General features: G+C 40.2%; 1 protein-coding gene across 3 annotated transcripts in view; it reads left to right on the top strand.

Moving 5' to 3' along the window:
- Window positions 1–2,622: 2,622 nt before the first annotated feature.
- NPHP3 (nephrocystin 3) overlaps window positions 2,623–18,309 on the top strand; it is a 41,221-nt gene continuing 25,534 nt past the window's right edge. The window contains exons 1-8 of one of the 3 annotated variants that reach the window (XM_077865159.1): window positions 2,623–3,105; window positions 4,886–5,011; window positions 5,574–5,724; window positions 8,367–8,519; window positions 9,538–9,671; window positions 11,158–11,318; window positions 14,285–14,441; window positions 17,390–17,464. In XM_077865159.1, the coding sequence (XP_077721285.1) occupies window positions 2,695–3,105; window positions 4,886–5,011; window positions 5,574–5,724; window positions 8,367–8,519; window positions 9,538–9,671; window positions 11,158–11,318; window positions 14,285–14,441; window positions 17,390–17,464 (1,368 nt within the window). In that variant the 5' untranslated portion in view covers window positions 2,623–2,694. The remainder of the gene's footprint in view (window positions 3,106–4,885; window positions 5,012–5,573; window positions 5,725–8,366; window positions 8,520–9,537; window positions 9,672–11,157; window positions 11,319–14,284; window positions 14,442–17,389; window positions 17,465–18,309) is intronic. The other 2 variants (XM_077865160.1, XM_077865158.1) reach the window with 2 other exon arrangements.

Genomic DNA, 18,309 nt, shown 5'->3' on the forward strand with positions numbered 1-18,309 from the left:
TAGAGATCAGGGAACTTTTTTTTTTTTTTTTAAGATCTATTTATTTTTAGAAAGAGATGGAGTGCATACTTGTGCGCAAGTGATTAGGGGGAGGGGCAGAGGGAAGCAGACTCCCTGCTGAGTGTGGAGCACAGTTGGAGGCTCTATCCCAGGACCCTGAGATCATGACCTGAGTCAAAATCAAGAGAGTTCCTGGATACGGTGAGAGTTGGAATGTTTCCCTTAATCTCAAGAGACTACCTGAAGATAATGTGTGTCCTGGAGTTTGAAGAACGTAATGGCCTGGTGTCTGACTTCCTCCTGTTGAAAATCTAAAGGGTAAGATAAAGGATGACTAGGTACTTTGATGGATAATTGGCCTGCATTCCCAGAGTTCTTTGTTTTTTTTTCTTTTTTTTTTTATTTATTATTTATGATAGTCACACACAGAGAGAGAGAGAGAGAGAGAGAGGCAGAGACACAGGCAGAGGGAGAAGCAGGTTCCATGCACCGGGAGCCCGACGTGGGATTCGATCCCGGGTCTCCAGGATCGCGCCCTGGGCCAAAGGCAGGCACCAAACCGCTGCGCCACCCAGGGATCCCCCCCAGAGTTCTTTAGAGCAAAGACTGTGTTGTGTTTCTTACTGTGGTAGATGTCGTGATGACCAAAAGACTTGTTCCTCCAGCCACTGGAAGTGATGCCAGCAGACAGCCCTCAACCATCAGTCCCCATGGGAACTGCTTTGGCTGAAGAGAGATAGCTGATGACTTGCTGGTATAAGGGTATAAAGCTCCGGCCTGCACCCCAACTTAGGACAACTCTGTAGCATCATCCCAGCTTCAGAACTCTCTGAAGATTGGCTGAGGCCTCCACGGAGACTGCAGCAAACCCTAACTTCTGCTGCTATATGATTGTGCTTCTTTTCCTTTTCATAGGTGCTGATCCCAAAAGCACTCCCTAATAAACATCTTGCATGGTTATCTCCATTTCAGAGTCTGCTTCCCAGGAAACCTGAGCTGTAACACCTGTGGGCCTCAAAGGCGAGTGAACCAGGGGATTATCTTGGATCTGAGCAAACATCAGCAGAGAGGATGCTTAATGTATCACTGGATTCCTTCCTTACAGCTAGGGAGGGAGCAAGCAACAGCCTGAACACAGCTGCACCAGCCTGGGTCAAGGGAAACGACGATGAGAGGTTTTCATTGACGGGAGAAGGTTCTTTGAAGAACTTACAAAAATACCAATGAGAAAAAAGGCCAACTTTAGCAGTTTACCAAGTCCAATGAGCACCAACATCCAGGTCACAGGAATGTCCATCAACGCCTTTCCTGTCTTCTCTCCCAGGCCTACAAACCTGGAGAGGCTGGAGGCCCAAGCGGGCAGTTGCAGGTCCAAGATCACAAGACAGTGTAAAAGGAAAGATGTCAACGCTACCCCTTCCCTAACTTTAAAGTCTAAAACGGTTTCCGCATCTTTTAAAATTTTTCCTATCACCTAAAGCCCATCCTTGCCCCCAGTCCTGTAATTCTCCTTCCCCTTATTTGGTGAGATGCCCCACAGTTCTCTGGGGTTCAGGCTCTAGAGTTCGTTGTTAGGAAAAAAAACAAAAACAGGGGATCCCTGGGTGGCGCAGCGGTTTGGCGCCTGCCTTTGGCCCAGGGCGCGATCCTGGAGACCCGGGATTGAATCCCACGTCGGGCTCCTGGTGCATGGAGCCTGCTTCTCCCTCTGCCTGTGTCTCTGCCTCTCTCTCTCTCTCTCTGTGTGACTATCATAAATAAATAAAAAAATTAAAAAAAAACAAAAACAAAAACAAAACCTCGCCTTGTCTAAGATCGTCCCTGGTGTTCTCAGGCTGTAAAGGCTAAAAGCTGTTTCTTAGCTGGGACTACGTCTTGCTGGTCGTTCCAACCACCTGCATGTGAGGGACCTCGAGCGAGAGGCGCACACGCGCGCTCAACACCCCTCTCAGGTTTGCCAGCTGCCTTGGGGAGGGGACCCTGGGTCGGGGCGGCAGCAGGAGAGAAACCGCAGTCGCAAAGGTGGAGCAACAGGGGACCCAAGCTAGGGCTCACGGGGAGGCTCGCGCCCGTCAGGAGGCGCCGGCGGGGACAGGTGCTGACAGGAGCCGAGCGCGCGCGCCCGGAGCCCCTGACTTACGAGGAGGTACCCGAGCCGCTCCCGTGGGGGCCCCGGGGCGCTCGGCCCGCCCCGCCCGGTCCTGCCGCCCCGCCTCGCCCCGCCCGTCTCACGCCGCTCGCCCCGCCCCCGAGCTCCGCCCCGCCCCGCCCCGCCCCGCGCTATTGCCCCGCCCCACCCACCTCACGCCGCTCGCCCCGCCCCCTTGCGCTCCGCCCCACCCCGCCCCATCCGCCCTGCCCCGCCCCGCCCCCTTGAGCTCTCCCTCCCGCCCCCGTGCTTTGCCCCCCCAGTCTCACGCCGCTCGCCCGCCCTCTTTGCGCTCCGCCCCGCCCTCCTTGCGCTCTTTCCCGCCGGGTCCCGGTGCCCCGCCCCCTTGGGCTCTCTCCCGCCCCTGCGAGCGCCCGCCCCACCCGTCTCACGCCGCTCGCCCCGCCCTCCTTGCGCTCCGCCCCGCCCCGCCCCGCCCCATCCATCCCGCCCCGCCCCGCCCCTACTTGCCCCGCCCCGTCTCTTTCGCGGCGATCCGCCCCCTCCCGGTCCCCCGCTGGGTAGTGGGGGCGGCCACGAGCGTGATGGGGACCGCCTCGTCGCTAGTGAGCCCCGCAGGCGGGGAGGTGATCGAGGACACTTATGGGGCGGGCGGCGGCGAGGCCTGCGAGATCCCGGTAGAGGTGAAGCCCAAGGCCCGCCTGCTGCGCAGCTCGTTCCGCCGCGGGGGGGCGGCGGCGGCGGCGGCGGCGGCGGGGGCGGGGGCCGGGCCCGGGTCGCTGACCCGCGGGGCGGGAGGAGGCGGGCTGCTGGGGGCTAGCTTTAAGTCTACGGGATCATCGGTGCCGGAGCTGGAGTACGCGGCAGCCGAATACGAGCGGCTCAAGAAGGAATACGAGATCTTCCGGGTCAGCAAGAACCAGGAGTTGCTGTCCATGGGCCGCCGCGAGGCCAAGCTGGACACGGAGAACAAGCGGCTGCGGGCGGAGCTGCAGGTACGGCCGCGGGCAAGGTCCGCGCATGCGCGCTCGCCGCTGGGTGCGTCTGGACGCTGGCCCGGTCCTTGGTCCATCCTGTCCCCTCTCCAAGCCGAACGGCCTTGAAAGTTGAGTAGAAACCGCTCTGCGTTTCAATTGGAGGGGACATAGCCTCTTGGGGTCTAAACTGATTCCTTAACTAACCCCGCCCCTCTTGTGTTTCTGGTTCATGCATTCACTTTGAAGCAGTTAGCTTGAAAGTGTCCTGAAGCAGCAAAGGCCGGTCTGCAGGGGACTCCAGGGCAAGTAGGTCAACCCAGAGCACACGGACACACAAAAGACTTTGGTGACCCCTGTCGAAGCAACTCCTCAGACTTTCCCTAGGATTTTTTAACTTCACTCCTCGCTGCCCCCCCACCTTTAAATTTTACATACCTCTCAGTTTCTTTCTATGAAGCTTTTGAGTTTTAATAGTTGAAGTGAATTTTTATGGAAACCTGATTTTGACCATCTTAAACTGCTGTGATTGAAAACATTCCCTAGGTGTAGCCAAATTCCCTTAATCCATTTGATTACTCAAAAATCAATGATTGCATAGGCTCCCTATAGCAGATGTATTTTGACTCATCAAAATAGTATATAAATCAAAAGGTTGCTTTTCTGTGAGCACAGTGGTAAGACTTTGCGCCATCAGTTTTGGGTCTCTGTGAGGGTTGTGGTTTTACTGTTTTGTTAACTGTGGAAGAAACTCCTAGACACCCCGTGTTCCTGGGCTCATCACAGTAGAAATTGAATAAATATCTCAGGCCGATTTTTCTGATGAGAGCCTTTTTCATCCTAGAAGAGGCATTCTAGCCACCTTCACCCCCATTAGCTATTGTATAATTAGCACTGTTATCAGGGAAGAACTCCTTGTCAGCAGTCTACTTGTGGTCTTACCAATTTTCCTACTGGGCAGTCTTGATGCAACTTGCATGTGTAAAATGGACTTAACACATCTCCGATACCTGATTTCATGCACCCAAGCCATTGTCCAGTGGACACTGCACATTGGAAATGACTGTGAGATGGAGATAGGAAAGAAGGCTGGATCAACCAGGGCAGAGTGCTGTTAAGGGCTGACAAATGTCACAGTCTCAGGTTCCTCCTCGTACCCTATGTAGTAGTTTTGAAAGTTGAGTAGACAACGCTCAGCATTTTAATTTGAAGGAACATTCGCTTGGGGCCTAAACTGATTTCTTAACTCACCTGCCCCACTCCCTTTTTTATGTAGCCCTTTTGATTCCTTTCTCACATATCTAGGCACTAAAGAAACTCTTCTGTATTTATTTAATCCATTTAGTTAGATATTTACTGGAGGCCTTCAATGTATCTGGCACCAAGAGGGTTCTGGGGATAGCAAAATAAAAAAGACATGGAGCCAAGGAGTGCATAGTCATGCAGAATTAATTATCCTTCAAGTTAAGCCTTACAAATTATACTTTTTGTTCTATTACAGATGGGAAAACTGAGACATAGGGAAGATTAAGAAAAGATTAAGATTTCAAAGAAAAAATATTAATTTCCATTAAGTTTAATGTTGAAATGTCTTCACTTACTACAGTTCAAGCATATTTGCATTTTTTATTACATGTTTGAATAAAATGGCAATATGTAGTTATTGATAATAGTAGATTGTTACAATTCTAAGATATTGATAATAGTAGATTCTAAGATATATATGTAATATGTAGTAAGATCATGTAAAATTTGAGAGGAATACTATTTTTGTTAGAAATAACAAGGTCAATTATTTCAGGCCCTTCAAAAAACTTACCAGAAAATACTTCGGGAAAAGGAAAGTGCTTTAGAAGCAAAATACCAAGCAATGGAGAGGGCAGCGACATTTGAACATGATAGAGATAAAGTGAAAAGGCAATTCAAGGTAAATTCCTTACGTTTTTACCCTCAAAGTGAAATAGAATAAAAAGAACATATTTTAAAAGTTTATATAATGCTGCATGAATAAGTAGAAGTGAATGATGTAGACGTCTTGAAGGTTCTAAGAATAGAGTAGAACACTTCTTACATTTTTGTGTTGGACCTGGTAAACTTGAGATCACTTCAAGGAGAAAGTAAAAAAGTGAGCATTGCAATAGGGCTTTGGGGGGAGGGGGAAAAATATTTCCATATGGAGGGAAAGGCATTTGGAAATATTTGGGGATATTTTGTATGGGAAGGCATTACTGGCATCTAATGGGAAGGGGACAAATTTGCTAAACATCACCAGTGCACAAGACAGCTCCATGCCACAGACAGGGCACCTGCCCAAATTCCAGTGGGTTTCAGTTACAAAACAGTGAGGTACTTGGGCTATTTATCCTACAAAAAAGATCAGGGACCAAATCAATGTTGGTTTTTTGAATGAAAGATTTTTCTGTTAAGAGTTGATGACACAGTCCTCTGATGATAGAAAAGGTTTCAAAATTAACATTTGTCTTTTAAAGATTTTTAGGGAGACCAAAGAAAATGAAATTCAGGACTTACTGAGGGCTAAGAGAGAGTTGGAGAGCAAACTTCAGAGGCTCCAGGCTCAGGGCATCCAAGTATTTGATCCTGGAGAGTCTGATTCAGATGACAACTGTACAGATGTTACTGGTAAATTTGCTTCCTATGTATAATATTTGAGCCTTCAATATAAGTGTGATGATATCGTAGAGCCAACTTTGAATCCTTTTAGTTATAAGTGGTTGCTCTTTATAAATAGAGTTGTACTTTCTCCTCCTTTCTCAGCTGTTATAACAGCAATTTTCTGTAAAGTCCATGACATTGTTAGGAGGCAGGTTTCCTTCTGTCTCATTGCCCCACCAGCCTCCCCCCATAGCATTTCTCTTCCTGGTGTAAGACAGCTTCTCCAGGGACGGCTGGGTGGCTCAGGGGTTGCACGCCTGCCTTCGATTTAGGTCCTGATCCTGGGTTCGGGGATGGAGTCCCATATTGGGCTCCCTGCAAAGAGCCTGCTTCTCCCTCTGCTTGTATCTCTGCCTCTCTCAGTCTGTGTCTCTCATGAATAAATAAATAAATAAATATTAAAAAAAAAAAAAAAAAAGACCGCTCCTCCAGGTCTCGCCATGACATCTACATTTTAGCTGAGGGAGGAAGGATGGGAATACGTTCCTCTCCTTGAAAGCACAATCTGAAAGGTATACACATTACTCCTCAAACCCCATTGGCCAGAACTACAGGTAGAAAGAGTGGAAAGTGTAATCATTAGGAGAGTCACCTAAGTTTGAAATTCTGTTACTAAAGGAAGAAAGGAAGGATGGATATTGAAGACAGTTCATAGTCTCTGTCACATTACTTTTCCATGTAATGATATATTCTTTGCAACTGTCCATTTGAATAAATATCTGCATGATATTTTGCTGAGTGGCTTCCAGTAGTTTCATAAACTATTCAAAAAGCTTTAATTTTATAATTAAACATACAAAACATTTTTTTTCTAGAAATAAAGAAAAACCTGGAGTCCTAGAATGAAAGGGTCTACCATGTTCCAAGAAAATATTAATAAACTGTGATTGATACTGAAAAATGAAAAAGATTCTATTGTAGATACAGTGGGAAAATTGCTGTCACTCTCTCATTTATAGGAAACTGCATTTTATTTTATTTTATTTTTTTGAGAAAGAGCATGTGAGCATGTGAGTGGGGAGGGAGGGGCAGAAGGAAAGAGAATCTTAAGCAGGTCCCATGTTCAGCCTGGAGCCCAACTTAGGGCTCGATCTCATGACTCTGAGATCATGACCTGAGCCAAAATCAAGAGTCTAATGCTTAACAGACTGAACCACTCAGGTGCCCTGTGCATTTTATCTTACAAACTGATTTTGAAGTAAAATATGGCATCTGATAATTGCCTCTTAATTTGCATTTTAGAACCCATTGGAATCTGACCAGCATCTAAAGATTTTTATTACTGACTTTAAGGGGGAAAAAAATGAAGTGATTGTTATTGGCTTTGAGTGGAGAATAGGAGGCTCTTATGCCCCCACATTAGTCTTAGTGGTTATATCAGTGATGACATATGTTAAAATGTACAGTGTTTTGAAACTATTATATTGTAATTGCCTTGGCAAATTAATAAGAACAAGGTAATATTTCCTTGTTTCCATATTTTGATTTAAACATGAAGAAAGAATGCTTGAGGGAACATCACTCATTTCACATTTAAAGCCTTACGGATAATCTTATTTTTGCCAGAGATTGAGCCCGTTACAATATACTCATACTTAGTCAAGGATGCCATGTAGAGGGACACCTGATTGGCTCAGTGGTTAAACGTCTCTCTTTGGCTCAGGGCCTGATCCAGGGTTTGGGGATCAAGTGCCATGTCAGGCTCCCTGCAGGGAGTCTGCTTCTCCCTCTGCTTATGTCTCTGCCTCTTTCTGTGTGTCTCTCATGAATAAATGAATAAAAAATCTTAAAAAAAAAAAAAAAAAGGATTCCATGTAGATATTCTGACAAATACAAATTATTAAAAAAAAAAATCAAGGAGCGACTTGGTGGCTTAGTTAAGCATTGTACTTTTGATTTTAGCTCAGGTCATGATCACAGGGTCCTGGAATCAAGTGCCATGTGTGACTCCATGCTCAGCAGGGAGTCTGCTTCTTTCACTTTCCCTCTGCCCCTCCCCCTACTCACAGGTGCACAGGCATGTGCAAGCTCTCTCTCTCTCTCTCTCTCTCTCAAATAAATAAATAGTAAATCTTAAAAAAAAAATCAAGATTTTTGTAAGTACCTGTTGACTCCGATGTTAATTTTGTTACTCTGGGCGGTTAAAGAGGTTGTACTTTTTACATCCTTAGCTTATATCCAAATGAATTACCAATCTTAATTATAGGTGTGCTAGTAATGATCTTCCTTTGAAATTCTCATCTTCCAATTTTATGATGATACCTAAACCATAAAATTAAAAACGTTGTTTAGAATTTTTGTATGGGGATATTTTTAACTGCCTCTGTTGTTATAGTTCCTTTGGTTATTATATTCTTTATTTCTTTTCATTTTTCTCTTTTTAATCCCCTCTGAATTTGAGATGATAATCAGAATTATGTTAACCAACACCTTAGAATTTGCCAGAAATTGGTGACAAAGTATTTACAAAATCATTAAAGATTGAATATTTGTTGTATTTATAATGTTATAGCATTTTTTAAAATTAGAAATCATGTTTAGTATATGAGGCAGTTTTCTGAAAATTCGGTAATTTGGTTTAAACAAGATGAAATCTCTTGCATTTACAGCTGCTGGAACCCAATGTGAGTATTGGACTGGAGGAGCCTTGGGAAGTGAACCTTCCATAGGGAGTATGATCCAGCTCCAGCAGTCCTTCAGAGGCCCTGAATTTGCCCATAGTTCCATAGATGTGGAAGGACCCTTTGCAAATGTCAACAAAGGTAAACATGCCATTTGCCAGTTACCTTGGTAGTGACTGTTCATGTACTATGATCTTGTGTGTGCTAGGAGAAAGACCATCAGCAGGGCATGAGATTTTTATTCTGGGTGTCTTCTACTGCCAAACCAGCATGTACTGGTGCTGTCACTGACCAGGACTGATTAAATTATATGATTCCCATCAGGATCAGGTGGTGCTCTCCAGCCAGACTGGCCAATCAGGTTCTAAAAACTTAGCTTCTGGTCTGAATTCTAGGTGTTGCCATTGCTTAGTGAGAGTCTGTTGTAGATTAACTGAAAAACAGTAGTTTTGGTCTTTCCCTCTGCATCTTTGATGCTGTTCAAGGTTGGAGAAGGTTGCAGAATAGAATATAAAACCTCAGTTATATGATGTAGTATCCTTACTCAAAAGAATATTTTCATTATATAGTTTGGTGTCTAAAATAGCTCAAAGATTTATTTAGAATTTTGTTACCAGTGCAGATCTAAGTGTTAGAGTAGCCCCACTCTTTTTTCTTAAAACTGCAAAATTGTCTAAGCAAAATGAAAAACATTTTTAAAGTATGCCTTTTAGATTAGCCAAATATCTTAAAATGTTCTTTCTCACTAAACAGCACTTCATTTTATGCCACTCTTAAAGTTTCTTTTTGACTTAATATACCTCAAGAATAATTGTGTAACACTATAGGCCAGCCTAGGGGTGTAGGCTCTCCTGAAGTTGCAAACTCATTGAATAGCTCATGTAGAATAGGTTCATGATATTTGACTGGAACCAGCAGTACCCCAGCATGGATCACAGTCAACATTGATTGCTTTATGCCCCACAATAAAATTTGAGGTTTGAGAACTGTTTGCCTTCTAATATGCTATTCCAGAAACTGTGTCATTAGTCACAAGGGAGATCACATTCCACTCTACATTGCCTGCTATGTTTTTTCAGACTTTTAAAAAACTTATCCTATCAGATGTTTTTCTGGTGATGTTTTTTTTTCATGTACTTACGATAAATTTTATTTTCAGATGACTGGGATATTGCTGTAGCTAGTTTATTACAAGTTACTCCCTTGTTTTCACATTCTCTGTGGAGTAATGCTGTCAGATGTTACCTTATTTATACAGATGAAACCCAACCTGAAGTGGATCTTTTCCTTAAGGTGAGGATATTTATAAATTCTGTATTCACTGATTTAAAGGACAAGTCAGTATAGTGTCCTATTTCTGATACTACTACATCTAAACCAAGTAGCTTACTACCTATCAGAGTATATGTCTTAAAAAGTAGGAAGAATTTAGAGCTTTTCTTAAGAGAAAATCTTGCTCAGCTTTATCAGTATATTCAAATTTAGTCCTTGGAATGTTATGCTTTTGAATGCTTTATTATATGTTCTCCACAGTGTGAAGACCTATGTTGATAGTGCCTGCTTTAGTTAATATCTGCCAGATTTACACTTGATTCTTGTTTAAAGTCTTAACAAAATTTAATCCTTACCATGGTTTTTAATTTTTCAAGGCAGCCATTGGAGTTAACCTGAAGCAGAGGTAGGCATACTACAGTCTGTGGGCCAGACCTGGCCTGAAGCCTGTTGTATGACCCAGAGCTGAGATTGCTTTTTACTTTTTTAAATAGTTGAAAAGAAAATCCAAAGAAGAAGAATGTTTTGTGACCTGTGAAAATTGTATTAAATTCAAATTTTAGTGTCTATAAATAAAGTTTTATTGGAACACGAGTAGGCTTATTCATTTATATACTATGACTGTTTCACACTACAACAGCAGAATAAATTACAGCAGAGACTAAATGGATCCCAGAGACCTCTGCCAAAACATCCAAGTTGTTAAGCTATTACTAATTTGTAAGAATATTTGCCTTTTACATAAAAAGTTTGCCGACTACTCTTCTAACTGCATTTGCAATAAATCTGCATGTAACATGTGATAACCTGCTCTATTAACATCTTCCAGGGTATTGAGTAATGAATCTATTTAGCGTTCTTTCCTGATATTATTCAGTTTTGGTAAAAAGATAAAGTATTTTGAAAACCAAAGTTTATAGTCACTAACTGATGTAGGTTATTACCAAACCGATGTTGAGGGATTTACTCATTTGTTGCATAATAATAAGTCATCATTACTTAGTAACCTAATTTGTTACAGACCAACATATTTTAAATTTATACCTGTTTGCTTTAATGTTCTAATATATCATGGTGGACAGTTTTTACTATATAGACTCGTGGATATATGTTTTCCACTCTTTGTAACAATAAAGCAGAAATCATTTGTTACAGTAATAACAATAATAAATACCAAAGAAAAGTAGCCTAATATTTTTCTTCATTGTTTTAGGCTTTATTATGAAATAAATCCTTTTCTGAGCTAGGGATACAGCCACGTTACTAAGCCCTTATTAATTTTGTTTTAAGGGAACTTTGCCTTTTTTCTTAAAGATTTTCTTTAAAAAAAAGATTTTCTTTAACGTATGATAATATATATTTTTTAATTTTAAATAAAAAAAGTATAACATAACCTGTTCTGAAACATGATTTTTCATTTTAAGTAGTATGAAGCTGATTTGATTTTTAGTTAAATAAGCTGTGTTTTTATTAAGTTTTCATTTGTTTTGTTTTAATTTCTTTTTAGGACTATTCACCTAAACTTAAAAGAATGTGTGAGACAATGGGATATTTTTTCCATGCTATATATTTTCCAATAGATATTGAAAATAAATACCTTGCTGTAAGAAAATGGGAAATTGAGAAGAGTTCATTAGTTATTTTATTCATTCATTTAACTTTACCAAGGTAAGCTGAAAATTCTGTCACTCATTATGGGAATTGTAAATAGAATTGAGATTGCCAAATGAACTTCAAAAATAAGTCATAATAGCATTCTTTTTTTAAAACTTATTTTCATAATAGAATTCTTATAATCAAAAACAATCCATAAAATTCAATATTTTTTTATTTTTCATACATAAAGAATTAGAATTTTTACAGTTTGAGTTGTTAATTGGTCATAAGGGTAACATCATTAATGTAAAGATCATTTAAATCAGGGGTAGCAAACTATGGCCCTTGGGCCAAATCCAGTGAGCTACCTGTTTTTATAAATAAAATTTTATTATACTATTCATTTATTTACGTATTTCTGCAGCTGCTTTCACACTACAATAGCAGAGTTTAGTATGGTAGTTACAACAGAGACTGTGTGGCCCACAAAGCCTAAAATACATGCTCGCTGGCCCTACCAGAACAAGTTGGCAACTCCTGATATCAACTATCAATGTTAACCTTCATAATTTTCTTTCTTCAGTACAAATTGAGATCTAGTTGAACACTTGTATAGATGTTAAATCAAATTTTTAATTCTCTGAGGAGCTTACCACTTAATTCCAGGAAAGTGAGCAATTTTCTTATAATGTGAATATAATTATACCAATGAGTCTAGTCTGCAAATAAAGATTTTTTTTAACCAACTAGGTACATAGATAGAAGACAAAATATGTTTAATAAGAGGTTAGGTTTTCTTTCTGTGTTTGCTGTCTGATTGGATTTAACCCTTCCAAAGTATTTTTCTCTTTATTGAGGACCAGCTCAGACCTCAACTGTGTACAGACGTATATGGAGCTGTAGGCTTTATCAGTGACCCTGCAATGTAATCTGTCATTGATCCTTAAGATTGTCCAATGGCTGGGGAGCCACTAGTCAATGAGCCTCAACCCAGAACAAGTTTAAGGACTCTTTCCACTAGATTGCCTTTAGTTGGAGTTCTTTTCCTTATCCCTTTTCTTTTCCTGTTTTTTTTTTTTTTCTGTTATATTTACTAAGGATATATTCTGTTTTATTATTTAATGTCTGAGTAGTGTTTCATCTCAGGTGGTAATATGTGTAATTTGTTGTTTTCCTCATTAATTCTTTAATCCTTGAAACCATCTTGTTTTTTCTTTGTCTTTTATCCATATTTAGTTAATAAAATATTGTACATTATTTGTACACTTTTATTATTTTTGTCTTTCTCATTTTAAGTTCCTCTTAATCTTTTACCTCTCATTTCTTTCATATTTTATTACTTTGGCAGATTTCTGTTTATCTTTTTTAACTAAAATTGTATATATTTTATATTTTTAAAACTTTATTCTTCTTAAAGAATAAGAATTTTAATTCTAGAGGAGCCTGGGTGGCACAGCCAGTTAAGCATCTGACTCTTGGTTTCGGCTCAGGTCATGATCTCAGGGTCCTGAGATGGAACCCTGCATTGGGTTCATGCTCAATGTGGAGTCTGCTTAAGACTCTCTCTCTCTCTTTCCTTTCCCTTCTCCTCCACACCCTCCCTCTCTCTATCTGAAATAAGTAATTTTTTAAAAAGATAATTGTAATTTCTAAAATTTAGTTATTTCTTCGCCTCTATTTTGCCTTTATTTTGTTTTTTTCTTATTCCATATGCTGATTATTTTATTTCCTTATTGTTTACTTCCTGGCTGTCAAGAAGTGTGGTAGTAGCTGTGGGCTTCACACCATAAGCAGGACCTGGTCGAGCCTTTATTTCTCTTAGGTTGTTCCTTTACTTCTCGTGATGATTCTCCCATTTTTCTCAAAAGATGAATCTAAAAATATGTCCCCTGACCAGTACCCAGTAGCCCCATCTACTTCTCTCCCACCAAAGACTTTGAACCAAATCTCAGATATCATGTCATTTTATCTGAGCTCCACATGTCAATTTTGGAGGGAGTGATTCTGAAATAGGAACATGTACCAAACAGAGGCCCATTCTTTGGTATCCACATGACCACAAACTTTTTTCCCAAGCAATAACAAAAGAACCATTAAAATCCAAAAATTCTATAGATCATGGTCAGAATGATTTTAACAAGGAAAAATTCTATGGTTTGGATTGATTGGATTAGCACAGTGATATATAATAGAATATTATTCTGTTTTATATTGGGGCTGTATTTTAATATAGTATTTAAATTCTGAATCATGTAATAGCTCTCCTCTGCGTATACACTCTAACTCACCTCTCTAAACAAACTTCATTTAATGCTTTTTAGAAAGGGGAATTGGTTGCAATTTTCCTTGCAGTGTAGAAAACACTGGTAGACTATTCCAAGATTATTCTAGCATTTAAATTGGCATAGCAAAAACACTCAGTATGGTACCCTGTAGCAAAGTTAGAATTTTATTTAACCCTATATCTCAGTTAAGATTTTTACTAGACATCTAATCTCCCCCATCTGCCTCTGGCCTTTCTTATGATGTATCTTGGGTATAAAGATTCAGGTCATTTAGGTCATTTATTAGATGAGAAAGGCCAAAGGACTAGAGAAGATTTCTCAATCTTGAAGCATTGGGTTGATAATATTTGTATTTTAATTTTGAAATTATATATTTGTTAGTTGAACTAGGTTTCCATTTATTTGCAAAGTTTCATGAGTCTGGTTTGTTATTTTGAGCCATGTTTACAGTATTTTTGAGAATTTTCTTTTTGTTGCTAGATTTAAAAATTAATGTATGCTTTAAAATGCAATTTAATGTAGAATTTATTGTACCTGTTCTCACTGTCTGCTAATAAATAAATAATATATTTTTATGACCACGCTGGAACAGAGCTATAAAGCATCCATTTCTGGAAAGCTGCACTTGTTCTGTCCCTGGGCTACTTCTGGCCCCTTGTCATTACTGTAAAGTCCCATTATTGACACTTAGGTTGATTGACTATTTGCTGCCATAGCTCAGTGTGGCACAAGAAATACTGATTTCCAATCTAGCCTTTTATTGGAAGACTGTGAAGAAGCTTTTCTGAAAAACCCTGAAGGCAAACCACGATTAATTTATCATCGCTTGGAGGATGGGAAAGTCAGTTCTGAGTCTGTCCAGCAATTGATTGATCAAGTTTCTAACCTGAACAAGACCAGCAAAGCCAAGGTAAAATTCATAAGGTTATTTTTGTTAAGAACTTGCTTGGCCAAGGGAAGTGGTAGAACAAAGACCATGTGGTGGGAGTGAGTGAGAGGAGACTAATGTGATAGTTAACTGGGAGCCCAGGGTGAAGAACCTTGGAGACCATTTTAGAAACCTTGTATTTTTTTCACTTGGAGTGAGATGGTTTCTTTACTTGGAGGTTTTTTTTTTTTAATTTTTTAAAATTTATTTATTCATGAGAGACACAGAGAGAGAGACAGAGACAGAGACACAAGCAGAGGGAGAAGCAGGCTCCATGCAGGGTGCCTGACATGGGACTCGATCCCAGGTCTCCAGGATCACGCTCTGGGCTGAAGGCAGCACTAAACTGCTGAGCCACCCGGGCTGCCCGTTGTGTTTTTGTTTTGTTTTGTTTTGTTTTGTTTTTTAACTTGAGTCATTGGAAGACTTTAAGCAACAGCAGAAGAAATGCAATTCTGACAAGGATGTTCTTTTACACTGCTATATTGAGAATTGATTGGTTTGGAGGGTAGTGGAGGAGGGCAGAGTTGGAGAGCTCTTGGAATCAGGTGAGAGATGCTGGTGGGTTAGACCAGGGTGGTGGTAGAGGAAGTGATGAGAAACACGAATCTAGATAAATTTTGACAGCAGAGCCAATAGGCTTAGTTGTGGACTGTGAGAAAAAGAGAGAAATAAATTACAATACACAGCTACAAAGGGTATGATCCGTGAGTGGACAAATCAGATTCTTTTCTGTTCTTTTTTCTTCCTAAGTATAGAGTTCTTTTATCTTCTGTTGACCAAGGATCAGTGTAAGAAAGAGCCTTTTCATGGTAAACTTTACTAAGAGCATTGGGAAAAGCAAAACAGTAATGATGAATGTGAGAGATTTGATCATTCTTAGACGCATGGTGGAATAATTTTTAGAATGAAATTGCAGGCTTTGCCTTACTGCACACTGAGATAACTTGAAATGCTTACTGTTAATGTTAAGGATACAGTTGAAGGGCACCTGGCTGGCTCAGTTAGAAGAGCATGCAACTCTGCATCTTGGAGTTGTGAGTTCAAGCCCCATGCTGGGTATAGAGATTGCTTAAAAATAAAATCCTTTTTTTTTTTAAAAAAGAATACAGTTGAAAACAACTCAGATGTTTTGTTTTTGTTTTTAAGGTTTTATTTATTTATTTATGAGAGACACAGAGAGAGGCAGATATATAGGCAGAGGGAGAAGCAGGCTCCCTGCAAGGAGCTGGATGCAGGACTTGATCCCAGGATCACAACCTGAGCTGATGGCAGATGCTCAACCACTGAGCTACCCAGGCGTCCCACAACTCAGATTTTGACTGTTTTTATTTCTCTGTGCTCATTCAAGAAGTAAGATCAAACGTGAACAGAAGCATTATTTTACATTCATTTAGTGTTGCAAAGCTTAAGACCAGCATAACATTAAAGAGCCTAACACAAGAGATCCCTGGGTGGCGCAGCGGTTTGGCGCCTGCCTTTGGCCCAGGGCGTGATCCTGGAGACCTGGGATCGAGTCCATGTTGGGCTCCCTGCATGGAGCCTGCTTCTCCCTCTGCCTGTGTCCTGCTTCTCCCCCTGCCTGTGTCTCTTCCTCTCTCTCTCTCTCTCTCTCTCTCTGTGACTATCATGAATAAATAAATAAAATCTTTAAAAAAAAAAAAAGCCTAACACAAAAAAGTGCATATTTTTTATAATCTCCAGAATCATTTCATTCTTTGCTTTATTTTATTTATTTTTCTATAAAGATTTTATTTATTTGTTCACGATATATATATAGAGAGAGAGAGGCAGAGATACAGGCAGAGGGAGAAGCAGGCTCCATGCCAGGAAGGAGCCTGATGCTGGACTCAATCCCGGGACTCCAGGATCATGCCCTGGGCCAAAGGCAGGTGCCAAACCGCTGAGCCACCCAGGGATCCCCTCTTTGCTTTATTTTAGTATGAGCCTGGTCCACTAGGCCCCAAGAGGCAAGATACTGTTTCTTCTTTCTGATCTTTAACCTATTTATAAATGGCTTTTAAAAATTAATACACGGGGATCCCTGGGTGGCTCAGCAGTTTAGCGCCGCCTTCAGGCCAGGGCATGATCCTGGAGACCTGGGATCGAGTCCCACGTTGGGCTCCCTGCATGGAGTCTGCTTCTCCCTCTGCTTGTATCTCTGCCTCTGTGTGTGTGTGTGTGTGTGTGTGTGTGTGTGTCTTTCATGAATGAATAAATAAATAAAATCTTTTAAAAACTTAATACACTAGAAGGACGAATTTATTTTATAAATATAGTAAAATAAGATCTGTCTACCATGATTATAAATGGAAATACAGGATAAACTTTCATTCTGTTTCACTTGCTATGCTTTGTAAAATCATTGCCTTACTCTAATTTTATTGAATATTAATCAGTTATTAGCAACATACATGTTCTCTACAGGTAGGGTAGTCTTTTGGCAAATTTAGAAGACTACTGTTTAAAAAAAAAAAGAAAAAAAAAAAGGAAGACTACTGTTTTACATAGCCAAATACCATTTTGCCTTTTATTTTGTAGAATTATAGTTTTACTCACTTAAGAATTGATTTTGATATATTTCAAATGTTATATATATTGAGTGGTATGAAATACATAATACAGAATTTGAACACATAAGGGAAAAAAGTATACTTTTTGTATTATTGTGACATTGTTCCCACTGTTCACAATAAATACCTCCTGTGACCTCCAGCATGTTACATAATTTGCTTCAGTTTCCTCTTCTGTGAAACGGAGGTGGTAATAATAATAATAATGTCTCTAATGTTACAGAGTTGTGAGGACAGATGAGCTACTGTGTACAAAGTACTTAGAATAATCCCTGACATACAAGTTCTATAGAAGTATTTACCTCTTACTGTTACTATTGTTTTCTTCATATTCTTATTGAACTTTCTTTTTTCCAGATCATTGATCACTCTGGTGATCCTGCAGAAGGAGTATATAAAACTTATATTTATGTGGAAAAGATTATTAAACAGGTAAAAAAATGCATTCTTTATAAAATTTTGTCTGAAATACTCTAAGGGGCATCTGGCAGGCTCAGTCAGTAAAGCATGCAACTCTTGTCAATATGCCCCATTTTGGGCATAGAGCCTACTTAAAAAAAACTCTAAGACTGTTTTCCATAAAGTTGGGTTTTCCAGTAAAAACAGCTTCCTTAAAAAAAAAAAAAAAAAAAAAAACAGCTTCCTTGTTTTTTAAAAACAACACCTGGGGAGAGTGCCATTGTTTCTGGTGTTTGTCTATCCTGTGGTATTATCATAGTATTACTAGTACCGTGTATCTTTATCTGTCCTCTGTCTCACAAAGCTATTTGATGCCTCAACACCTGTTAAGTGTAAAATAAATTACAAAAGTACTAGATAAGAAGTATAAGTATTTGAGGGAAAATATTTATCTTATTCAATAGTCTTCTCAGGTTTTTTTTTTTTTTTTTTTTTTTTTTTTTTTTAATTTTTATTTATTTATGATAGTCACACAGAGAGAGAGAGAGAGGCAGAGACACAGGCAGAGGGAGAAGCAGGCTCCATGCACCGGGAGCCTGATGTGGGATTCGATCCCGGGTCTCCAGGATCGCGCCCTGGGCCAAAGGCAGGCGCCAAACCGCTGCGCCACCCAGGGATCCCTTTTTTTTTTTTTTTTTTTTTTTAAATTTTTATTTATTTATGATAGTCACACAGAGAGAGAGAGAGAGGCAGAGACACAGGCAGAGGGAGAAGCAGAGTCTTCTCAGGTTTTATGTACACCTTGAATTCTTATAAATTAGAAAAACCTTTTTAGGGGTGTCTGGGTGGCTTAGTTGGTTACATGTCCATTTCAGCCC

This window comes from Canis aureus, chromosome 22, assembly GCF_053574225.1.
Source record: "Canis aureus isolate CA01 chromosome 22, VMU_Caureus_v.1.0, whole genome shotgun sequence".
In the NCBI taxonomy this organism is placed as follows: Eukaryota; Metazoa; Chordata; class Mammalia; order Carnivora; family Canidae; genus Canis; species Canis aureus.